Genomic DNA, 25,759 nt, shown 5'->3' on the forward strand with positions numbered 1-25,759 from the left:
GCATTGACAAAGGGGGGACTTTGTGGTTGTAAAGATACACATACAAATCAGGAATCATTGGGTTGTAGCCAATGTGGGCCCTACTCAGAGAAGACCCATATAAATTAATAGGCATGGCTAACTTAGGTCCATTGATTTCAGTGAATTTCCTCTGAGTAATTTCCTCTGTCAGATGTCCTAACCAGTAAATGGTAAAGTGAATCAAGGGCTCACCTTCCTTCATACAAGCTGTCAGCTTTTGTTATTTTAGAGTACCCTGTGTATATCGCTTCAGTTAAAAATACATTTATTTCCCTTTCCTTTTTCTTTTTTAAAAAGTGGATTTTTTAAAAAAGCCTTGGAAACAATAGGGGAAAATGAGCTAGCAATCACACACCAAGCTGGTAATTCATCTGTGCCGTGCAGAGCAGCTTTTGCACCAAAGAGGAAGATGAACATCACCATTTTCTTCCTGCCTCTCCTCTCTTGGGTTGCAACGCTTCAGTACCCAAGCCAGAAAGAGAAGGCAAAGATTCTTTGCACATGCCATAACAATTCATTAAAGCTACATAACCAAAGTGGATTTCCTCCTGCACTTCTGTGGAAGTGTAAAGGAACCATTCTCAGCCTGAGGGCTGCCATGTTCCCTCATGGGCAAACCCTCTGGGGGTGACATTCCATTGGTAAGTGTGGCCAGAAGCAAACATGGGCAGAGCAGCATTCGGCTATTCCAGTCATGTAGAAGACAGGAGTTTCTACACACACACACACACACACACACTCACTCCATCCAGGCAGACAGGCATCATCATCACAGTACAAGAACACATTCCAGGCCAGGCAAAAGCACTTGAGGAGGGCTCTGAGCAGGACTGGAGACAAGGGTGCCCTGGGAAGAATCCTAATGCCGGATATAGTGGCTTCTGGCTCTCAGCCCCCATCCCTAGTGCAAAGGGCACACACACCCCTCCATAACTACACCATAGGTGAGGCACAAGACCCTTTCAGCAATGCCACCTTCCCCTCTTCCCTCTCAATGAGCTTAGCTTGTACAAATTTACAACTTCTTCTAAAAATTCAAGGATCCCTAAATTATTCTTTTTCAAGATGTTACGTTAATACTTGATGAGGTTTACACACACACACACACACACACACACACACACACACACACACACGGTTGCTTAAATCTCCCCCCACTGTGAGTTGAATTGGCTACAAGAAAAGCACGGGTGTAAACCTGTTCAATTCAAAAATAGCCAAAAGATTAACCATTGGTGGGGTGGTCCCTTCTGCATTTTAGAAGGTATGCAGCTGAGCCACACAATTATAAGAGCTTTAGCCTCCACAGTCTATGGGTTTGGGGTGGGGGCACTGAATAGAAGGAATGACGTGGCAGCACATTCAGGACTAAAAGAGAGACTTTACCATATATTAAACAGGAATAAGAAGGGATCCAGACTGAGGTTTATTGGATTTGATTATGTAAATTCCCCTCACATGGCTGTGCCAAAGAGACTCGGCCATGCCCCTGCAAAGCCAAGTGATTTGGCCTTACATAGCCCTGTGGATTCTCCAGCTGTTTGTTGGCTGGGTATCTAAGTCTGCAGAGATGTTTTGTCTGTCTGTGCAAAAAAAAAACACAACCAACACCACAACCCCACTCCAAAACCCTTTTCCGGTTTGCCTGGTGTGTTTGCTTGTTTCTTTACTGACCACTGACACAACACACACAAACACACACAAGGGTAGAGAAAATGCTGGGACACGGTGGAGAGTCATCCACTTCAAAACCAGAAAAAGTGGCTGGACAAGGAAGGGAGAAGAACCTTGTGCATTTTGCTTCTTGCGCTGCAGCAGTCCTAGGAAGCAGGAGCTTTCAGCAAGAGGGACAAAGGCATTTTCGAAATTCTTTCCGTTTTTACCTTGCGGGCACTTTTCCACATGTGCTTCATGTAGGCGTAGGTCACCTGAGGATGAACAGTTGGCAACGGGTGATCCAACTGCCGGGACGGGTCAACCCCAAGAAGCAACACGAGGGTCTTATGAGCCAAAGCCTTGAATAAACAGAAAAGAGGAGGGGTGGGGGGAAGGTTACTGTGGATTTTTGCGTCCAACTCTTTTTGCTGTTCTCATACCTGCTGGAGTTGCAAGACACACTCACCAGCCGCCCACTCTTGCCGCACAAACTGGCATACTTGAGCCAAGTCCTCATGTCCTCGTGGGGGTTAACGACAAGGGACCGGACCATAAGGATCCTCTGCCAGTCCTCAACGATCCGCTGGCAGCCCTAGAAAAAGAGCAGCACAGGCAGAGACCTCTTAAGTCCATGTATCTGTTGGTTTATTTCTTATTCCTGCTGCCCATGGAAATTAAAATAGGCAGTAGGCTTAAGGCAAACAAGAAGCAGCTGCACATGGTGCACCAGCAGCCTACGCAAGCCATTTCCAGTCAGTGTGATGGTAGCTATCTACACAAAGGGCCGTGGCTCAGTAGTAAAGCATCTGTTTTGCATGCAAAAGGTCCCAGGTTCAATCCCCAATGGCATCTCCAGGGTAAGGCTGGGAAAGACTTCCTGCCTGATACCCTGGAGAGGGTCTGCCAGTCAGTGCAGGGAATACTGAACTAGATGAGCCAAAGGCCTGGCTCAGTACAAGGAAGCTTCCTCTGCTCCTAAACCTTTGTATAAGAGGATAAGTCAATTGGTAGCTACGAGCTGTAACAGGCAGCGGAGTCATGCCCACAAACAACATCATCTTATGAGATTTGCTGAACTCTCTAGCTCAGAGGACGTTTTGCCCTGTTTCTCCTAACACCAGGCATTGGCCCTGCTTCCCTTTCTAGGTCTTTAAAAAGGGCTCACTCTGCTGCTACTATCTAGCAGGGAACCTGAAATTTTGCAGATGTAGATGGACTACAAATTCTCATCACCCCTGACCAGTGGCCATGCTGACTGGGGCTGATGGGAGTCGGAGTCCAACAACTTCCGGCCACAGCTTCCCCAGCCCTGCTGCAAAGATAGGAGGTTGACTTATTCCAAGGCAGGACACTGGTCCATCTAGCTTGGTCTTGTCAACACCGACTGGCAGCAGCTCTCCAGGGCTGTTGGGTGGGGGGACATTCCCAGGCCAACATGGTGGTGCTGGGGATTGAACAGGGGGCCTTCTGTATCCAAAGCAGGTGCTCTGCCACTGAGCTATTTCCCTTGCTTTGATAGATGACACACTGACACTGAAATTATTTTGTATTATGCATTTTTTTATTATGTTGGACTGCTTTTATGTGGATAGTGGTATTGAGTGGTCTTTTGTAATGATTTTGGTTTTTTGTCATGCTTTGAGCATAACATATAGAGCAGGGGTCAGCAAACTTTTTCAGCGGGGGCTGGTCCACTGTCCCTCAGACCTTGTGGGGGGCCAGACTATATTTGGGGGTAAAAATGAACGAATTCCTATGCCCCACAAATAACCCAGAGATGCATTTTAAATAAAAGGACACATTCTACTCATGTAAAAACACGCTGATTCCCGGACCATCTGTGGGCAGATTTAGAAGGTGTTTGGGCCGGATCTGGCCCCTGGGCCTTAGTTTGCTACCCATGATATAGGGGAAAGTGATAAAGTAAACCATAACCATGGCACGATGGAAGAAGAAAAATGGATCAGGAGGAAGAAATACACAAACGTGGGTACAAATTCTTAGCTACCAGTTGTTCTAATGACCAGCTGGAAATGCAAAAAGGGACACAGAGGGAGAGACCAATGTGTTTTCCTTGACCCATTTACCCTTGTGGCCCTGAACAGAAAAAAAGGCTGTCTTAGGGGAGACAGGGAAGGAAGAAGAAAACAAAGACTGCTGTATGTTGCAGTTAGTAGAGAATATCTAACCTATTGTGGGGAGGAGTCTGTTCCAAACAAGTGGCTAGTGCTCCTCCTAATGCTAAACAAAGACACCTTTTCCTAAAGAGAAAACGTCACTGCTTCATTGCATCAAGCAATATGCATTTAATTATCGCAGTTTGCACACCACTCCATCCTGTACATGCTGCTAAACTCCAGTCCTTGGGGACTGTAAATAGTAGTCAGCTCCAGGAGCCGGCCAGGTTCTCCAGTGTTAACAATGTTCGTTAATGGAAAAAGGGGGGGCAATTCGGAGAGGAGGAACGATCAACCCCCAGTAAAAGGAACAGATTTGAAAACATAAAGTAGTAACGTCTGTGTCCTCCTAAATCCCTTTCAAAACAACAAGACAGGAGTCTGACTGAATTTCTGAAAAAGCACGTAACATGTTATTTTGAGTTCCAACAACAATTTGTTCCTGCATCAAAAAGGAAGAAAAACAAGGAGAGAAAAAGGGTGTGTGTGTGTGCACGCACGCGAACACATTCCCTACACAGATATTTTTGCATTTCTGCTTTGGTTGCTGTTCTCCCTGCCTAGTGTTGGTGTTTTCCTGCTGCCTCGCTGACCTGGCCATCCCTTTGAATTGGGCTGCCTTGTTGCCAGGAGAGGCATCTCCCTCTCACCTACCTGTGCTGAGTGCCACAGCAGCTCAATGCCCACTGCCATGGTGGAGACAGAAGAAAAGCCTGAGTCAAATTGGAGAAGTCCATGGCAGCTTTGAACAACAGTTGGAGGGGTGGGATGGGAAAAGACCTCTTAGTGGCACAACATCAGCCTTGCATGTAGAAGCTTCCAGGTTCAATCCCCAGTTCCTACAAGTTTAGGGCTAGGAATGTCTTCTGTCTGAAACGATGGGGAGCCACTGCCAGTCAGTGTAGACAGCACTAAGGTACATGGACCAATGGTCTGGCTCAGTATAGGCAGCTTCCGATGTAACCAATGAGAAATTTAGAGGGAACCAGAGCCCATCTGGGCTTTTCCTATCTTCCACAAATGGTGGCAATTTGCACCAAATGAAAACAAGAGTTTACATCTGCAAGAGTTTACTTCTACTGTAGACCTTGCATTCAAAACAGAATATTAAACATTGGTTAGAAAGACTGGAGAGGTTTTCCTGCTCTGGAGAAACAGAGAGAGTACGGTGCCTTTATTAGATAGCCAGGTATGCCATCTCACATCCAAATCAAGTAGGAAATCTAAAGCTCCCTGAGGTCCACATAAAGTGGGCCTTTTTGTATTTGTTAGGAAGATGCTGTAAAAACATACAAGAACTCAGTGTCCTGTTTTTTCTTTCTCCCTTACTTTTCAAGGTCTATAAACAGTTGCAATTGCAGACTTCACCCACCCCGTTGCTCCGGGCTATTCCTCCTGGGCGGAATGTTCTCTGAGACTTTCCAGACAGGAATGCAATCTTGGAGGCAAAGAGCTTTGTCACAGCTTCCCAAATGGCACAGGGAAAGAGAGGGGGGCGGGCGGGCAAAAAGCAAGCCGTTGGCAGCAACAGGTAAACAGCTTCTTGCGCCGCACGGAAGCACATGCAGGAACAACAGGAAGGAGAGCGCCATGGTGGAAAAAATTCTTCCTCTGGGTGGGTGCTGGAGTTAATATGGGATAGCAGCCACTGGCTGGCTGGATGGATGGAAGGAAGCTAAGATTCAGGGAAGCTAGAGAGTTTGGTGTCTGCTGATATGGCTACTGCTCTAGGTACTCTACCTATCTCCAACTTTCCTCCAAGGGGACTCAAGGTGGTTTACATGATTCCCCATTTTATCCTCACAACAATCCTGTGAAGTAGGTTAGATATGAGAGTGACTGGCTCAAGGTCAGTCAGTGAGCTTCATGCCAGAGTGTGGATTTGAACCCTGGTCTCCTAGATCCAAGCCCAGCACTCAGTTATTGCTACACCATACTGGTGTTATAAACTTTCTGCAGTGTCTTTACCTGGAGTCTCTCCCACCAGATCTGGCGAATGATCTCACGTCGCTCCGGTACAAGTTTATACTGGATGACTTCTTCCAGCTCCGAAAGCATCTGGCAGGATACCATCGCCTAAAGGAAACAGCCAATCACATTCCATCCCAATCACCGCTGCGCCGGAACAATTCCCAAACAGAGGGTCATCACCCGAGGCCAGGAGCAAAGTACTCACCCCGTAGGCACGGCTGTAACTCTCTCCTGCCATAGCTGTCAGCTCAGCATCTAACAGATCTCGGGCTTTGTCAATACACTGATGGAGGAAAAGAAAGGAAGGGTCTAATAAGGCGATGGAGACTTTGAAAACATAGTACAATAAGCTTAAAGTAAAGACAAAAGACGAAGTCAACAGTGGAGCGGTTGTTGCACTTCAGTTACGAAGCAAAAAATGACTATGTACATCTAGAACTTTGTTTCCTTCACTCGTTCAGGATAGTGGCGCTTTTTCAAGATCTTGTGGACTGGCCAGGGTCTTTCCTGGGTTGTCCATTATTATTGGCTCCTTCCTGTTCCTGCCTGTTGCTCTAGAACAGATACCTTGCCCTGCTTTGTACACAGCCCCCACTCTTGCATTTCCTTCAAAGTACTAACAGTGACTCCATACACCCAGGAACATACAAGCTGAGTCAGGCTTGAAGAGACCAATCCTTGACAGCAGTGGTGGAGAACCTATGGTCCTCCAGATGCTGCTGGAATACATCTCCCATATTCCCTGATTATTGGCCCTGCTGGCTGAGGCTGATGGGAGCTGGAGTCCCAACAACAACTGGATGACCAGAGTCCCACCCCGCTTATGTAATTTATATTGCATTTTTTTCATGTTGTAAGCTGCCTTGAGCCTGGCTTTAACTATGAAAAGGTGGCATACAAATAAAATGGTGCCTGTATGATGTATGCTTGAAAGTGCACTGCCTACTATGACCTAGACACATCCCATAATTTTTCTCCAGTAGGTTTTGAGGTTCTATGTGTGCCAGAGCTTCTCTTTCACATTTTACAGGCTATGCACAAAGAGAAGTCCAAAACATTGGGTGCCGTGCCATGTATTATATAATCTTTCCTCCACAGTTTTCCCTCTTCCCCCACCCCCTTCCCAGAATGTGAAAAAGGTTAATTACAGAGGCCTTAGCTCTTTCAAACGCCTGGCTGAATTTTCTTGTGCACATCAATAGAGACAGACAGATTCTGACAGGGCTGATTTGGATTATTTTCTTTCTTTCTTAAAAAGGAATTCATCCTACAACTTCAGCTCTGAATTTAGGGTGGGGCAGGATGGATGTAGCCCCCTCCATCCCAAAATAATAATACAAGATCCACGCCCCCCCCCCCCAAAATTAACAATGTATTTCACATCCACAAAGACAAGATAAGTTGAATCCTCAACAGAAGCATAGGAATATCCATGCAGGATTAGACCAAAGACCAGTTTGCAAATTGCTGCTTGCCTGGATGGCGGGTAAGACTTGCCATATAGGGACACTTTACAAAAGTGCCTGATCAACAGCCATTTTAGTCTGTTACAGCATGGTCCTCTGGCACCATAAAGCCTGAAGATTTCTTGTGTCCTAGAGCAGCCTCCCACAACTTGGTGCCTTTCAGATATTTTGAGCTACAACTCCCATCAACCCCAGCCAGCATAGCATGAATTACCATGGTCAGATCCCAACATGGGCTGCCGAGGGAGGGCCCCCTTGTGTAGGAGGCCCACCAGAGGGCAATTTGCCAGGGATCCCCTCAAACAGGAGCTTTCCCTGCTGCCCTGCCCAGTTGCTGCTCTTCAAACCACAGGCTTCAAAACGGGTGATGGCGAAAAGGTTCACAGTGTACCTGCTGAGCCAATGAAAAGAGGTCCTGATGCAAGGCGAGCACAGCCCGATAGAAGGCGCCATCGTGGGTATCCCTTGGGATCATACAGGTGTACTCCTCCATGCTATCCCACTGACCTGCAGAGACAGACACAACCTGCATAAGCAGTAAGAGTTGGGAGGCATGCAGTGGGACGTGCTCATCCAGCCCCTCTAATCTACCTGAAGAAAGGGATTAATCCCTATACCGGGGGTAGCCAACATGGCACCCTCCAGATGTTCCTGGACCAAAACTCCCATCATCCCTGGCCACAGTCTGTGGCTGTTAGGAGCTGTAGTTGAAAATGTTTGAAGGGCTACGTCTATAGATATAGCTGCCCCATGGCACCCCTGAAAGAATGAGCTTAAACCTACTAAAGGGAAGAAAATCCGATGGCCTCCCTATATCCACTGCAGAACTGCTTCTCCTACGTGGAAAATGTACCACCAGCATTCAACAAATCATTTGCCACCCCATGTCTACCTGTGCTGGACATTCCTCTGTGAAACAGCATTTTAGAGGGACTGTCTGTTCTAGGGCTTAGATTAGACACTTGGCAAAACTTCCCACCCCACCCCTAATATATGGATGTGTGTGCATACATACATACATACATACATGCATGCATGCATGTGCATGCAGGGAAGAGAAGGACAGTCTTAAGGCTGGGACTTACCTAAACCCCATGCAGCTGCTGCCGCCATTCTTGCCATTTTCGCCTGGGTTTCATCATTCACCAAGGTCCACTTCTCACAACACTGCTGGTGAAGTTGTCCCCTAGGAAGAAGAAAAAAAGCAAAGATGCAAAAGTTACAGTTTGATGAAAATCCTCCCCCCTGCTTTTATTTAAAATGTGCATTTTATACTGCCTTTCCATTAAGGAAACAGTATTCAGTATTTGTGAAAAAATAAACCCCAAACTGCAGGTTGCTGATGATACTGGAATACTATTCATACTCTCTCAGAAGCCCCATTGAGATCAGTTGGATTTACTGGGTTGTAGCCAGCCAAATTTTACTCAGAAGACCCATTAAATTAATTGACCAAAGTTAGTCATGTTCATGAATTTGAATGGGTCTATCCCATAGCTGCCAAGTTATCCCTTTTTTTAAGGGATTTTCCCTTATGCTGAATAGGCTTCCTTGCGAGAAAAGGGAAAACTTGGCAGCTATGGTCTATCCTGTGTAGGACGAATCCTGGAGACAACTCCTTCCAAGGGAATTGAGGATAAGGTTGTAACCTAAAAGTGTCATTAAAAACACACACCCATGAAAGCAGTCTTTAAATGCACGCACACACACTTCAACAAGACAGTGTTAAAAAGCAAATAAAACCACATGCAGAAAAGTTGGCAGCTAATGAGCAACAACACTGATTTAAAGTGAAAACGGATCAAAACAGCAGCAGCATGAAACAAAAGGGCTGGGAGGACACAGGAGACTTCACTGGGAGCCTTAAAAGATAGTAAAAACAAGGGTGGCAGGCAGGTGATTCTCAAATTCTGCTGCGGTACTTTGCCACAGTTTATTTTTTTAAAAATAATTTTTTTATATTTATATTTCCGTCGGTCTAATCTATGTATGACTTAGCTGGATACAGACTCCCTTCAGGTATTTGGGTCTTAAGCTGCTCTGTTAAGTACTAATGCTATTTCCTCCTCTTTACTGGTTTCATTTGTCAGATTTGTACTCATTTTAATTGAATTTGATGGCTCTGTTAATATGATGTTAGCTGACCTTTAGGCACCAAAGCTGCATTCCACAATGGCTATGTCCTACCTACAATGTCAGTTGCTAGGAACTACAAGTGGGGAGACTGCTCTTGCTCTCAAATCCTGCTTCCAGGCTCAGAGGCATCTATAGGTAGTTTGCCCCTTGAGAACCAAATGCTGGACTAGAATGTGCCAATGACCTGATTCAGCTGGCAGAGCTTCTTTTGTTCTTAAACATTGTTTAAGAACAAATGCAGCCAATGCATTTGCCACCCCATGTCGAAATGCATGTCTAAATAGCCAATGCAGCCTATCTTCTCACTCCCCCCAAAGTCACCTGGCTCCCCCCCCTTTCTGCCACCCTAGCCACCCAGGATACAAAAAGATGGGAACATCAGGTACAGGTTGTGCTGCTTTGGGTAATTCTGTGCAGCCCCCTTGGTCTGCGGAGTGACTTCAATCGACAGGCATCTTCCCCTGCCCTCTCCCACTCCCCGTGTGCCATCAACCTGGGTTCACGTCAGGACCCATCAAAACAGAGAGGTTCAATGACATGAGGCGTGCAGCGATTTAGGCAGGACTGGCTTGGATTTGCTGAACCCTCCAGGTTGAATGGCACAGTATGTCATGCAGGTTCTGTCTTTTCCAATTAGGCTCCAAAAAAAGCACATTCCCTTTTTCTCTTACACACACACACACACATGCACATTGAGTGTGCATGCTGCAGATCCCTGATAGGGATAAAGACTCCTCACTTCACAAAGGGTCTTGATTCACGCAAGCCTGCAAAAAGCAAACTACTCACATCTCCCACCCTCCTTTGGAAGGGAAGTCATTTTGCAAACTCTTATATGGGCTAATGGGCAGGTACCTTATTTTAAATAGTATACTCCCACTTCCCAGCAAAAAATTTCAAAGTAGTTGAAACAAGGGGAGGGGGAATCTATATATATATATATATATATATATATATATATATATATATATATATTTCTAAGTCATTAATTAGAACCATTGAAAGAGTTGTAACTCAGTGGATGAGCACATGCTTCGCATACCAAATGTCTGTTTTTGTTTCCCATAGGACCCACATCCCCAAACTTCGGTCCTCCAGATGTTTTGGACTATAATTCCCATCTTCCCCGACCACTGGTCCTGTTAGCTAGGGATCATGGGAGTTGTAGGCCAAAACATCTGGAGGGCCGCAGTTTGAGGATGCCTGCCATAGGAGCTTAGGAAGCTGGCTTATTCTGAGGCGGACAACTGGGTACCTCTAGTTCAGAACTGCCTACTCTGACAGGCAGTAGCTCTCAGGCTTTTAGACAGGTGTCTCCTGCAGCTCTGCCTGGAGATAGCTGAGGATTGAACATGGGACCTTCTGCACACAAAGCAGATGCTCTACAACTGAGCATGGTTCTGAATAAAGTTACAGATTAATAGGAAGTTGCCTTGTAACAAATCAGATAATTGGTCCGCTTAGCTCAGCTTTGTCTATGCTGACTGGCAGCAGCTCTCTAGACTTCTGACAGAGGACCAATACCACTCCTACCTGGAGACACCATGGATTGAACGTTTGCCAATAAGATGCTCTTTATATATTTATTATTGCATCTGTAACTCACTTTCCCCTTATATTGCTCAAAGTGCCATACACAGGTTACCCCTTCTTCATATTATTCTCACAATAACCTTGTGGTAGGTTAGTTTGAGAAACAGCCCCCCAATGTGCACCTGCAACTAGGGATTTTAACACAGCTCCTTGTCTGACACTCTTAACCACACCACACTGGCTCTTCTTACCATTCCCCCAGGGCTTCCAGGCAGCGCATGCGCCCCAGCATCAGTTCTGGGTCATCCTTGTTTGTATCCATCTTTTTGTCATAGGCCACCAGAGCATCTTCCCATTCATGAAGTTTCTCATACCAGGTTGCTTGAATTTCCTATAAAAGTGGGGAAGGCGGGAAGAGAGGGTAGACAAAACAGCAAATTTTAGTGTGGGAAAGTGGCAGGAGTAAAGAAGAAGACCCAAGAGATACAAGTCTCATATGCTTTCATGTCTCATCTCACACGAGGTCTATAGTTATGCCATTAGCATTATGGGAGGGAACGCTTTGTGTAAGCAGCACTGGGGAGATGTTTGCAGAAAGGAAGGGGGTAAATAAAAACCTAGGAGTTGTATCCAATGCTAGTCTGCCTCAGAGTAGGCCCATTGAAGTGAATGGACATGACTACCTTGGGTTCATTAATTTCAACAGATCTACTCTTTTTAAAATGTTGTTATATGTTTATTTTTAATAAGACACGACATACAACAACAGATGCTAAAAAGTAAAGGGGGTACCTAGAATTGAACATGGCAGAACAAATATCCATACCAAAAATCAAGTATAACAGACCACTATCACAAGGTTCCAACTAACACAAATTAATTTACATCACCCTGCACCAGTCAATCTACTCTGAGCAGGGCTCAGTTGGATATAAAGGTAAAAGCTAAAGGGGCCCTGGACAGTTAAGTCCAGTCAAAGGCAACTATGGAGTTGTGGTGCTCATCTCGCTTCCAGGCCAAGGGAGCCAGCTTTTGTCCACAGACAGCTTTCTGGGTCATGTGGCCAGCAGGACTAGACCACTTCTGGCACAACGGAACATCATGATGGAAACCAGAGCGCTTGGGAACGCTGTTTACCTTCCTGCCACAACGGTACCTATTTATCTACATGCACTGGTGTGCTTTCGAACTGCTAGGTTGGCAGGAGCTGGGACAGAGTTATGAGAGCTCACTCCGTCACGGGGATTCAAACCACTGATCTACTGACCGGCAAGCCCAAGAGGCTCAGTGGTTTAGACCACAGCACCAGCCATGTCCCTAGTCAGTTGGATATAGCCCTAGGTAAATGGATGAAAAATAAATGGATGAATAATAATCAGACCATTGGTCCATCTAGCCCAATATGACTGGCTGGTTTGCTTGGGTCATGTGAGGAAGGGCAGCTGTGTGCCTGTGTGTGTGTGTGTCTGTGTTTTCACGTGTGAGTGTGGGGTGGGCCAAAGTCACTGCTGGCATGTGGCCCCCAGCTAGCCAAGGATGTATGTGGCTCTTGGCTCCCTCCCCTTAAAAGCTAGCTATCCCTTTTTGAGCATCAGTGAACACCACTGGGAGACCCAAGGACAGAAGTAGAGCCTCCCTTGCAACCATTGATGGCTGGTGCCCACTTTCTGGTAGGGCAGAAGGCAGAGACACCAGCAGGCGGTGAAGCCAGAGCCAATGGCAGGCAGAGTCAACTCATTCTAGTTTTGCCCACCCCCTTCCCCTGCCAGCTGAGTCCTGCAAGGGCAACACTGAGACTAAGGAAGAGGAGGAAGCTGTCAGGCAGGGCTGGTTGTAAGTAAGAAGGAAGGCAGGTGGGGGCTGGCTGAGGTTGGTGGGGCAACGTCCCCTTTGCCCTAACAGAGCCAGCCTCCACTGCCTGCTGTGCCGTCAGCTTCAAGCCTAAGTAGCATCAACACATATAAACAAGAGCAGCAGGGAATGAAGTTTGGAACAGCCCAGCAGTCGGCCAGCCTACAAGCATGTGGGGCATTGTACAGCAGTAAGGGAAAGGATTGTTGTTGTTGTTTAGTCGTTTAGTCGTGTCCGACTCTTCGTGACCCCATGGACCAGAGCACGCCAGGCACTCCTGTCTTCCACTGCCTCCCGCAGTTTGGTCAGACTCATGTTGGTAGCATTGAGAACATTGTTCTTATTACTGGCCTTAGCAGTCCAGATTTTCTGAAGATGAGCAGTAAAAAAGAACAAAAGTGCCGGCCAGTGATAGTTTTCAAATTCCCAACACTTTCACCAGCCACTCATTTCTTTAAGGATTTTCAAGGGATTAAAAGGGGGGAAAGAGGGGGGAGGGGACAGCTACCACTTGGATTTCTTTGGGATTTTTTTTGCTTCCCGCAACCCCCGCCTTCCCGCCCGCCCCAACATGGGCTCTAGGCCAATGTTCTTTTCTGCTCAGCCCTTGGCAGTTCTTGCTGCGACGTTATGCCAAGCAGTGGATTCTTTGAGGGCCCTGCAGGCAGGATAAAGCTGCACACACACACACAACACATGTCACACTTCAGTGCCCCTCCACGTGAGACATTGCAGGTCTGGCCTCTGGGGCTCCACAGGCAGATCATTTCAAAACAGGCGAGGATGCAGAGCTTGCTGATGTGATCAGGGGATTATGGTTTCTACTCATAGGCAGATAGAAAGCTGCCTCATACCAAAGTCAGACTATGAATCTGCCTGCACTGACTGGCAGTGGGTCTTCAGCATTTCAGGCAAGGGTCTCCTCCTCCCCCCAAAATCCCTATCTGAAGATGCCAGGGAACCTTTTGGATGCAAAGCAGATGCTCTAGTCTGAACCCTACTCTAAAACAGTGGTTCTTAACATTTTTGGGGTCATAGACCCCGTTGGATATCTAATTGAAGCTATAGAACCCCTCCCCATATCCCCCCCCCAAAAAAACTATTTTCAAAGAAACAGGAAGGAAATGCCGGGGGGGTGTGTCATATTTTTACACTTTCTAAAGTTCATGGATCCCCAAAGCATGTGATCCTAGGAATCCAAGGATCACAGGTAAAGAACCTCTGCTCTAAAAGTAAGATTCTGGTCCTCAAGGTTATGGATAAAGGGCTAGCCTAGGAAGCTGCTTTATACTAAGTCAGAAAAAAATGTGTCCCTCTAGCTCAGTACAGTGGTACCTCAGGTTACAGACACTTCAGGTTACAGACTCCACTAACCTAGAAATAGTACCTCGGGTTAAGAACTTTGCTTCAGGATGAGAACAGAAATTGTGTGGCAGCGGTGCGGCAGTAGCAGGAGGCCCCATTAGCTAAAGTGGTACCTCAGGTTAAGAAAAGTTTCAGGTTAAGAACAGACCTCCAGAATGAATTAAGTTATTAACCTGAGGTACCACTGTACGGTCTACATGGACCGGTAGCAGCTCTTTCTGCCTGGGGATGCCATTGGGGATTGAAACTGGATCTTCTGCAAGCTGAACAGATATTCTACCATGGAGCTCTGGTCCTCTTCCTCCTTATGAAAACAGGGAGATGGGGAATTAAGAGGCTACTCACCAGCTCCCCAAAGTGTTTCATGGCATATTCCAGCACCCCGGCTGCTGCCTCTGGTTGCTGCAGTTTATTGTTAATACTGGAAAGAGGTAAGTGGGAATAAAAAGTCATTTAGGGCAGATCCTAGTGTTTTATTTAAGTATTTATATTCCACTTTTCCAGCTTCCACAAACAATAATTTATTTGGGAAAAAGTTTAAACCAAACTAGTATAAATACATTTTAAAACAGCACCATAAACAATCATAGAATGGCAGTTTGCCCACTGCTACCAACCTTCCCCTTCTATATGTGCAATGACAGGAGAATATAGAGCAACCTTAGTCAACCTGGTACCCTTCATATATGGCTGGACTCCATCTCCCATCAGCCCCAATCAGCATGGTCAATGGTCAGAGATGATGGGAGCTATAGTCCAGCAACATCTGAAGGGCCACAGTCTCCCCATCCCTGCATTAAAATGGTAGGTGTGTGATGGGAGGCAGCATGCAACAGTAAAGGCAAGTGACAGTCTAGTTCAGGGATGGCAGAACTGTGGCCCTCAGGATGTTGTGGGACTTGAGTTCCTATCAGCCCCAACCAGCATGGTCAATGACCAGGGTTGATGGGAGTTGCAGACCCACAACACCTGGGGATGGCACAATTGTCATTGTGCAAGTCACATCAGTCATTTATGCAGAGAACTGATGCAGTTGCTAATCTGGTGGAAAGTGGATACTGAAGATGAGAAGCCGGTACCATCTGTTAAAAAAAAAGACAGAAAAGAAAGAAAAAAGGCTAGCATTGCCCATTTCCTAAGCAGGGTTCTTCCACACACCTTTGCTGTAGTTACTGTTCTCAGCCACCAAGCCTTCCATTCCCCCAAACAGCTGCTGCCACCGCCACATGATTTTAGGTTTGAACAAGATTTAGCAGAGAGTTGGCAGCAGGGGACTTCAGCTGAGGCTCACATGTCTATTGCATGTCATTGTTTTAATTTCCTCTAGGCTGCGTTCCCTTAAGCTAGGACTTCCTACCTGCGGCCTATTCCTCCTCTTGAACATCCACATATTCAAGGGCTTTATGGGCATCAAAACTCCAGTCATAACCATTTTTTTTTTTAAAAAAACCCAACAACATTGGTGGAAGTCCCACTCCCTTTAGAAAGGCTAATAATCCCTCAAAAGAATTAGAGGTTTTAAGTGCCCTTAAGACAGATCTCTTAAGGACTGAAGAAGAAATAAACATTTTATATTAAACAGCTGCCTCTCCCACTTCAGCCCTGCAGTTTGCTACTCTCTTGAAGAAGCATCAACTGTCCCCTTTCTGCAAAAGGTGGGGCAGAAATGCCCAGCGAATTTAGGGGGCAGGATCAGGAAGCAAAGCGGCAGCAGTAAAAGTAAACGTCTAATGAATTTTGGGCCTCTCACGTCCTTCATTGGGGAGTTTCAAATACAGAAGTTCAATCTATGTATTATACTGTTTTCTTCTACTGAGAGAGACCAAGAGACTGAACTTCTGTATATGAAAAGACTTGATGAAGGGCCTAGGCGCATTTCTCCTCCTGTCCTTTTGTTTCCAGTTCCCCCAACAGTTGGGAGGCAGCAGTGCTTCTGAATACCAGCTGCTGGAAACCGCAGGAGGGGAGAATGCTCTTGTGCTTGAATCCTGCTTGTGGGCTTCCCATTTGGAGCATATGGATGGCCACTGGGAGAACAGGATGTTGGACTAGAAGGGCCACTGGCCTGATCCAGCAGGTTCTTCTTAGGTTCTTAGTGGTGAATAGCTTCACTTTATTTATTTCCCTGGCTGGTGCATTCCTCTCCTCACCCTGCTGAACCCACTCTCCTTCCACTATCTGAGTTCACCAGTTTCTGGTACGGATGGCTGGATGCTCACATTCTTGCAGTTGATGCAGAAAACCAACAAAATAGCAAAGAGTTAACAACTACTCTCACTGAGGCTGATGGGAATTACAGTCTGGAGGGCGCCAGGCTGGCAAAGAACCATATGCAAGGATGGAGTCACCCACAATTCTTGCATTGGAGTCTGTCAAAAAAAAGAAAAGAAAATAACAACCCACCCCAAAACAAACCAGCACAAGATGTGCCGATGAGCTTCTCTTGGCAATGCTTGAGAACACTGCATTAACACGGTAGAATAGCAACACCTCGTTGTCCTGTCTCCTGTCTGGAGAAAGCGTAGGCTAGGCTGGTACCCTCTGAGCCTAGCAGACCCACCCAGCTGAGTCCAGCGCTGCAATCCCTTTGAAAGGATTCAAATTCATGCCGGGTTTTATGGGCTTCTGGAGAAAACCTGGCCGACTTATAAAAGGGCAGGCAGCAACACTCTGGCCACACACACTTGCTTTGTGTTGTGACGTTCTAGTTTTATAGGGTTGGCTGGGATTTCATGAAGCCCGCTTGATTGCAGCCTTTTGCCTACGCACTCTCCTTCATTGTAAGAGCAAATCGTAAGTGCTCAGAGTAAGTTTAGCTTTTCTAGGATACCGCACAAGGAAGAGAGAACCCTTTTTAGAGCCCTGCTAATACGTTCCCATTTAGACAAACTGCAGGCAATAGTCAGACAATAGTCAGACAGAACTGCAAAAGCTTATCACTCCTCTTGATTATAAGAACGTGTAGAATGGTAGCACAGCTCTTAAGAGGAACAGCGAGGAAGTCCTGGCGCAAATTTTATCTTAGTCATGAACCTTTTTCTAGAGCACGGGTGTCAAACACAAGGCCCGGGGGCCAAATCCGGCCCGCCAGACCTCATCATGTGGCCCGCCGAGCGCCCCAGCCAGCGGGACCCAGCAGCGGGACCTTGCTGCTGAAGCGCCGCACCGACAAAGCGCCGACAAACAGCTGGGGGCGGGGGGGGGGTAGAAAGGCGGCCGGAGCAGCGCTGCGTGGAGCGCCCCGAGCCACAGCAGGAGAAGGAGGAGGCAGCTTGCCAGGTCAGCGCCCGGCAGTGCCGCACGGAGAGTCCCGAGCTTCTGCGACGCAGCAGTGCTCTGTAGCACTTTGAATCCTCCTCCTCCTGCCACGGCTCGGCGCCTGGAAATGGCTGCTGCTGCTGCTGCTGAAGCACAGACAAAGCACCCAGCAGCGCCATGTGGAGGAGGAGGATTCAAAGTGCTACAGTGCACTGCTGCGTCCTAGAGGCTCGGCACTCTCCGCACGGTGCTGCCGGGCACCGACCCGGGAAGCCGCCTCCTCCTCCTTCTCTTGCCTCACGTGAGCTCAGCAGCGGCTCAGCCTCACGAACGTGCAACTCTGAGGCTTTACGCACTTCTCCTAAAACGGACACCCGCTGTCTCACGCTGCACGGGAAATGCTTTTTGCCCCTGGGTCCCTTCGCGCTCTTTTCTGGCGCTGAATCAAGGCGGCGACCGCCCCCCCTTCCCTTTCTTTCTTCCTCTCTCTCGTTCTTATTCTTTCTTTCCCTCTCCTTCCTTCCTTCTTTATCTCTGTCTTCTCTCCCTCTTTCTTTTTCTTTCCTTCTTTATTCCTTCTTTCCTACTCTTCTTTCTCTCACCTCTTTCCTTCCTCTCTCCCTCCTGCTCCCTCTTTTCTTTCTTTCTTTCTTCCTTCCTTTCTTCCTTCCGTCCTTCCCATCTTTCTTCCTCTCCCTCATTCTTATTCTTTCTTTCCCTCTACTTCCTTCCTTCTTTCTCCCTTTCCGTCTTCTCTCCCTCTTTCTTTTTCTTTCCTTCTTTATTCCCTTCCTTATTTCCTACTCTTCTTTCTCTCCCTCTTTCCTTCCTTCCTTTGTCTCTCCCTCCCACTCCCTCTTTTCTTCCTCCCTTCCTCCCTCCCCTCCCTCTCCCTCTCCTCAGAAACATAGGATGCTGCTTTATACTTCTGGCCCTTAAACCCTGGAACCAGGAGAGCAGCTCCAGTGAGTCAACCTCAGCCAGTCCCTTTGGTGAAGGGTGGTGGCTCACTGGCAGAACATCTGTCCTGCATGCAGAAGGACCCCAGCATCTCCAGGTACTAGTAGCTCTGCAAAGGTCCTGCATGAAATCCTAGCGAGCCTCCACCACCCAGTGCAGTTACCAAAAATCATTTTTCAATAAATTGTACAATAATTGTACATTTGAATATCTACTTGCCATTACTCTGACTATGTTTCTGCTTTCAGAGCTAGTTATTACTTACATTATTACAAAAAACAGTAATAATTGAATGCAGTGACAATAATTTATGATAATAAAGAGTGGACACATAGTCCTACAGATACAACCGGCCCTTTGAGGGTGACCAAACTGCTGATGCGGCCCCCGATGAATTTGAGTTTGACACCCCTGTTCTAGAGCATCCTCTCTCAGGCTTCTCAACACGCACACGCACACATTTACAATATGGGACACATTTACATTTACATTGGAACACAGGAAGTATTGCAGGTCAGTATATTTGACAATGAAGTCCTGCTTCACCTATTCTGACCAGCTCTGGCTTCCCAGGGTTTCAGGCAGGATTTTGTCTGTCACATTGTACCTGATACAGTGGTGCCTCGCTTAACGAATGCCCTGCTTAATGAAATTTCCGCTTAACGAAAGGATTTTTCAAGCAGAGGTTGCCTCGCTAGACGAATTCATTTTACGAAAAATTTGTCTAGCGAATCGCGGTTTCCCATAGGAATGCATTGAAATTCAATTAATGCGTTCCTATGGGCAAAAAAAAAATCCAAAAAATCAATGCATTCCTATGGGATTCGCTAGACGAATTTTTCGTTATAAGAAAAGACCCGTGGAACGAATTAAATTCATCTAGCGAGGCACCACTGTACTTCTAACTGGAGTTAGAAGACTGAAACTAGGACCTTCTCCATACAAGGTACGGGGGCACCTTCTCTGAGCTATATCCCTTCACTCAAGATATAGGGCGCTGCGTTATACCAATACAGGCCTCTGGCCCAGCTAGCTCAATCCTGTCAACTCTGACAGAGGGCAGGGTCTCTTTCACTACTTGTTACCCAATCCTATTTGTGACCATGATCTTTTGTGAGATCCACAACTCTTGTCCTAAGCTATTACCCCATGTCTGGAGAAAGCGTGCTTAAAAAACAGACACGTTCATGGTCTGTTGACAGAATCAATCCGAGAAGCACCATGCAGGCATACACCAATGGTCTACGTGCCGAACAGGAATTCCTCATCACAATATTCTGGGACCAACCCACAAGTAAGGATCAGAGCTACTGCAAAATAGCGTCCTTTGGTTCTGTCCCTGTCAGACAGTCCAGAAGCACACCATGCCTCCTGACAGTACTAAATGTCACCAAGAGACTCACAGAACCAACAAGGTTAGATCCTGGTGAAGGTCAAGCCCCAATTATGAGAAGTTATACAGAGTTTTAAGCACTGGTGTAATAAAACCCTGGTTATCCATCCCCTGCAGCAGGCTATAAGTTTCCAAATCATCACCCAATTACTCGCTAGCACCAACATTATCCTTATCGACAAAATAGCAAGCCAGGATTCTGCCACCTCTGAGACAGAGGCTGGACTTGGGAGATAAACCTATGATGTTCTAGGGAGGGAATTAAGGACGCCCATGTCTTTCCTGCTCCTTGAGCAAGAGCGATTCATTGTAGTGCGTTGTAAAAGTGATAAATGGCCGTCACGGTCCCATTGGCAGGCAGAAACATCACTTCCTCTATGTCAGGCAGTTAATTACTTCCAACTTTATCTCTCTTGTCAACACCTACTGACAAATTGGCCATTATCCTTTCCCACCCTCTATCATAATTATGGTTGCTCTGTTGCTGCCACTTTCTAGCACTAACTTCTCTCTCCTTTCCACAGCTTGTCAAAAGGGAGAATGAGACAAGATGTTTTATACTTCAAAACAAAAGGCTGAGCGGGACCACACATATTCTTAAATCTTGGAAGAAGCACAAACGTTTCTTTTTTGAGAAAAAAAAAACCACCCCATCATTTTCAATTCCCTCTCCTCAAGAGAGCCGAATCTACTCGACAATAATGTTGATCCTTAAAATTTATCAGCTTGCAGACGGAGACTCAGATATATAACCTGCTGGGATCGTCTGTTTGAAATACAAACAGGAGCTGTGTAAGAGCATTTTGAAAGTGTTTGTGCTTGTGTGTGCATCCCAGACTTTATATTGGGGGGGGGATCAAGACTTTGGGGAAGATGCTGACCCCCAGATGAACAGTCCTTGCCCTCCTGGCCTGGACATTGTCACCTGCTCAGCTCATGGATCTATTGTAACCTTGGGCAGGTGGAATGGGGAGAATAGTGCTTTCAGAGAAAGAAAGACAGAAAGAATCACCACTGACAAGGAGTTTCTGGTCTTCTGGATAGCCAGAATCTGCATAGCCAGAACTATCCAATTGTGTTACAACTACTGTGATTTTACACACATGAGCTTGTTTTTTTCCTCCCTCCCTCCTGTCTCTTTTTCCTTGTGTGCTGTGTCTTTGTAGACTGTGAGCCTTGGAACAGAGATTATCTATTTAAATCAAATTGATGAATAAATAATAAACAAATCATTTTTGACCATTGGATAACAGGGCTTGAAACTGGGTTGAAATGGATCATTAAGTTAGCCTTTGGGGCCCAGCCAACATCTGGGCAACTTGAGTTCTGCATAATAAAAAAGGTTATAAAACTACTTGCACGTTACATGTACCAGGGCATGGGTGGAAAACTGAATCTGGCTGGTGGGCAAGATTCTAATCTCCTCCCTGCCCTCATGGGGCCACTTACCTGCCAAATACCTGGGCTCATAATTACACCAGGTGACCAATTTTTTGCCTGTACAGATGTCACAAATGATGTCTGGTTTAGAGCAGGTAGGTGTGACTTGGCTCAGATGGTCCCGCAGGCCAAACAGAGCCGTCTGGTGGGCCTAATTGGGTCTGCAGGTCCCCCACCAAAGACAACAATAATTTATTCAAAGTATGAAAGATTTGTCATGTGTCTTTGTGTGTGTGTATGCATGTGCATGTGCATGTGTGAAAGCAGCAGTTATTAGTGGCTTATTGACAGATTATGGAAGTTGTTTTATCATCAGTAACCGGAATGTGTGTTTTTGTAAGGAAGAGAGTCATTTAAAACAGATGGAAGTTCTCTTCTGAGGCTGGAAAAGAGCAGGGTCAGATGGGATACGAAAGAATATAGACTTTCCTAGAAGCCTGTGACTAACTGTTTAGACAACCAGCTTCCAATAAGAACTGTGACAGCACCTTTAAAAAACACACATATTTTTTTAAACTCAAGGGTAGCTTTTGCCACCTCCACAGGCAACTGGCAAAACACACTCTGGCCCCAAACCATCAAATTTGGACACTCAGACATCAACTTTTCAAATTCTTTAACATTCTTAAGGAATTACAATACTGTTTTCCAGTTACTGTTCAACAAATGGGAAGCATCAGAGAAAGAGAAAAATATTTTTAGGCTCATGCATATCACCAAGGGGCTAATATTCCTCTCAGACAGAACTACCACATGCTGTTGCTGCGATTCCCAACATTTGTTGGTAAGAAACAGGTGGATGTTTTTCCTCACTGACCGGCTGGCTCTGGAGAAATAATTCTCTCTGTTGATCATCTCAACAGAGCAATCCTAAGAGTGTTTACTCAAGAGGTAAATCCCACTGTGTTGAATATGGTTTATACGATGCAATTATTGGGTTTAGGGTTGCAGCCTAAGTCCTTGGGACTTTAAAATGGTTTAGGTAGATTGGCTACCAAAAGGCTGAAGTCCACAAATATGTAGAGGAGGCATGGGGAACCACAAGCTGCATTAACCTGCCATTTTCCCCAGACACCTGATCTCCAGAGCTAGGTTTCTCTCTTCCAGAGGGCAGCAGGAGGCTGAATAATGCATGTGTCCATTTGGGGGCTGATTCTCCAAAGCCTCAGCTTTTGACATATCAGTACCACCATGTGAAGTCTAAGAGCATATACACCAACCCATCATTCCGTCTCAGGGTTTGTGAATGTGAGGGGCAAGGGATATCGCGAAGCCCCTCCCCTCCTGAGTTCCAGCCCAGCCCCGAGCAGAGGGAAAGCTCCAGCTCAAGTGGGGAAACAGGAAGTGGTGTCCAAGGCTCTGGCAGGGTAGAAGAGCCATCGTCCCAGGTGGGACAGGAAGGGGGAAGGAAGGGGGGCAGACCAGTCCCCCCAACTCCGGAACTGCGCAGAAAGCGTCGGGGGAAGAGGATGGGTCTCCCCAAGTTGTTATGCTGGCGCAAGACGCGCCAAAAGCCACTTGGAGGTTCTGATTCAAGCTGAACAGATATGTCTTTGTAAATAGCACTGCCATCAGCACTGTAAATACTCAGCACCAATAAAAGATAAAATGCAGAGCTGTGTAGAGTCGTTACTCTGAAGTAGCCTACTCCGGCCACCGTGACAGTGAATGTGAATTTTAGCTTTGTAGTATAGGCCAGTTTTTACACCCCTCCCTCTTTCTATTCTCCATCCAGGCAAACAAGAGGGACACATTCTAGTTAGGCATAAGCATCTGGGGATGGTGAAGGTACAGCTGCGGAAGGGTTGTAACCTGGGGAAGAGTCCAGAGGGCCAAATAAAGAGGGCTGGAGAGCCACATTTGGCTCCTTCACACCCCTGCATAAGGGTTTCATGGCCAATTCAGTTTGCAAGCATGCCCTCCATGCACATTTAACCCAGCATCCCATCTGAAAAATAGGCCCTGCTTAAATGGTCTTCAGAAACAAGTCAGAAAACTGCTCAAAGGAGTCATACCAACGATAGCAACTGTCAGACTCCAGAACTTAGTTGGATACAGCCATGGTGAGGTTTTAGTGTTCCTGCTTGTCTTTCTTGAGGAGCAGAAGTGGGTAGCATGGTGCAGAGCAGGCACAGATCCAGTTTGAGAAGTGGAAGTGAAAAATCAGAAGATAAGAAGCAAATTAGCCAAAAATGGGAAAGCCAAGGATGAGCTGGGGATGAGAGTGGGAGTCTCTCAGGTCTTCTATTACGAGAAAAAACATGTCAGACAGATAAGAGGTGCCAGAGGCTGAAGCTTCATAGGGCAGAGATGTAGAATCTATGGTCCTCCAGATATTTCTCGACTGCAACTCCCATCATGCAACTCCCCTGATCACTGGCCATGCTGGCTAGAGCTGATGGGAGCTGGAGTCCAACAAAATCTGGAGGACTACAGGTTTGCCATGCCTGATATTGTGCATAGGCACTGGTCCTGGGGGGGGGGTCACCTGCTGTGAGTACTTAGCCAGGTGATAGGGTTAGTACTGAAGCAAAGCAGTGCCCCCACTTGCTATACTGAGCTCAGTCTGCAATGCTAGTAGCTGGCACAGTGTGGGGGCAGCTTAAAACCAACCTTGCATTTTAAAACATTTGCTCAGTAGACATGCAGAGCAATGAGACCAGTTGGCAGAGGAAGAACAGAGCATAGACACAAAGGGTTTTATCTTATGCTAGTCCTACTCACAGTAGACCCATTGAAGTTAATGGACATGAACAACACAGTAGACCCATTATATCAATGGGTCTAGTCTGAGTGGGACTTAGTTGGACACAACCCAAAGCAGGATGGCGGAGAAGTAAACTTTCTTATCCTACACCCAGCATAGTAATGCAAAAGGCGGACCACATCTTTGCATGCAGAAGGTCCCAAGTTCAATCCCCAGCATCTACAGGTGGGGTGGGGAGAGACTCCCTGCCTGAAACCCCAGACAGCTGCTGTCAGTCAGTGTTGATAACACTGAGTTAGATAGGCATAAGGCAGACTCCTATGTTTCTAGGTATGGAGCTTTCTGCTCTAGTAAAGCTAGCAAAATTTATTTCAGGCTTGTAATTTTTGTAGGTTTATTTAAAAGGTTTGTTAAGTTGGCTTGAGAAAGAGACAACACATCACATGTGCTTTACAGCAAAGGGATACCATTTGTTACTGGAGATTTCCCCTCTTGGTCCTGGAATGTCACTCTGCCTGTCCAGCCAAGACCCGCAGAACTTTATGCCCCCAAGGCATTGTACAAAATAATCCAAGAAAGGAATTCTCAACCTTTTTGGGTACATCAGTATCATGTGCAACCCCAAGAAACTGTCATAGTCACTACAGGCATGTCACAACTCTCTACTCCCTAGCTGTAAGCCCCTCTACCCTGAAATTGCACCTGTGCTGCAATTTAGGCTAAAGCTATTGGCTAAATAAGGCTTCCTGCTTATTTTCAGTGAGAGGACAGGACCCTGATGCCACCAAGGAATGCCTCTGTGGGCACTTGTGTCATATTGGTGACACACAATCTAAACGATAGTCCACCTGCATCATTAAACTGAGCATACACATTCTAAGAAACATTGGCATAGAAGCAACAAAACAAAACACCTTGCTGAAATCCTATAGGAGGGATACCAGGGCAGAAGGAGACAAATGCAAAGGGAACAAGGACAACTAGGGAAGGCAACAATTGACACACAGAGCATCATGCTCGTCTCCTTGGCCTTCAGTTTGACAAATATGTTTCTCATCACAAGAGGCCCAAATAAGAATTTGCCCCTAGGAACAAGAGAAACCGTGGCTGGGAGGAGACTCAGATGGGATTAGAGAGAGAATGAAAAAGGTCAAGGGTCAGGACTGTGTGGAGAGGGGTCAACACCCCATGTATTTCTTTAAAAGCAATTCCATTCAAGGAGTTTTTGTACAAAATAATCTGCGTCAACATGAGCAAAACGTGGATCTTTCATCCCTGTTGTTTCCGAGTGCAGAAATTTGGTGGCATCTCAGGTCACAGAAAGTGTGGGAGCCAGGGACCACGGGTGCGTGCAATGAGCAGAGCTACTTGGGACAGGACGATGAAATTCCAGAAATTCTTCTCTGTCCCTCCTACAGGGAATATGTGAATCTATTAGCATGTTGATATCCCGCCTTCCTTCCACCATGGAAGTCAAGGTGGCATACATGGAGCACCCATAGGCATTCTACTACAGGGGCACTGACCAAACTAAATACCTTCTTATTTACAGCAAAGTGGCTGGCTTGTGTGCCTTCGCAGCGTTCCTGTGAACAATTTGATTCATTCTTCTTAGCCGGAGGTGCTACAAAATTTGTGGAAATGTTTTACTTTTTCAAAAATGGACTTTTTGTGTTTTTGACTGCAGAGGCAACTACTGATCTTGCTTAAGTTCCTTAATGAGAAGGATAGTAATGATCAACAAGCTTCCATGAAAGGAAGCTGGCCTACTTCAACTGATCTTTCTCAGTAAAATGCAGACTTGGAAGAGCACTGATTGCAGTCT

General features: G+C 46.4%; 1 protein-coding gene across 5 annotated transcripts in view; it reads right to left on the bottom strand.

The window, feature by feature from the left end:
* The window catches only part of MTOR (mechanistic target of rapamycin kinase), a 101,044-nt gene that overhangs the window by 17,057 nt on the left and 58,228 nt on the right, over positions 1–25,759 (bottom strand). For all 5 annotated transcript variants that reach the window (XM_060276247.2, XM_060276244.2, XM_035117075.3 and 2 more), the window contains 8 exons: positions 14,522–14,597; positions 11,212–11,351; positions 8,377–8,477; positions 7,683–7,798; positions 6,031–6,108; positions 5,823–5,930; positions 2,144–2,269; positions 1,905–2,036 (listed from right to left, as the gene is read on the bottom strand). In XM_060276247.2, the coding sequence (XP_060132230.1) occupies positions 1,905–2,036; positions 2,144–2,269; positions 5,823–5,930; positions 6,031–6,108; positions 7,683–7,798; positions 8,377–8,477; positions 11,212–11,351; positions 14,522–14,597 (877 nt within the window). The remainder of the gene's footprint in view (positions 1–1,904; positions 2,037–2,143; positions 2,270–5,822; positions 5,931–6,030; positions 6,109–7,682; positions 7,799–8,376; positions 8,478–11,211; positions 11,352–14,521; positions 14,598–25,759) is intronic.

This window comes from Zootoca vivipara, chromosome 6 (genome assembly GCF_965207765.1).
Source record: "Zootoca vivipara chromosome 6, rZooViv2.hap1.1, whole genome shotgun sequence".
NCBI lineage: Eukaryota > Metazoa > Chordata > Lepidosauria > Squamata > Lacertidae > Zootoca > Zootoca vivipara.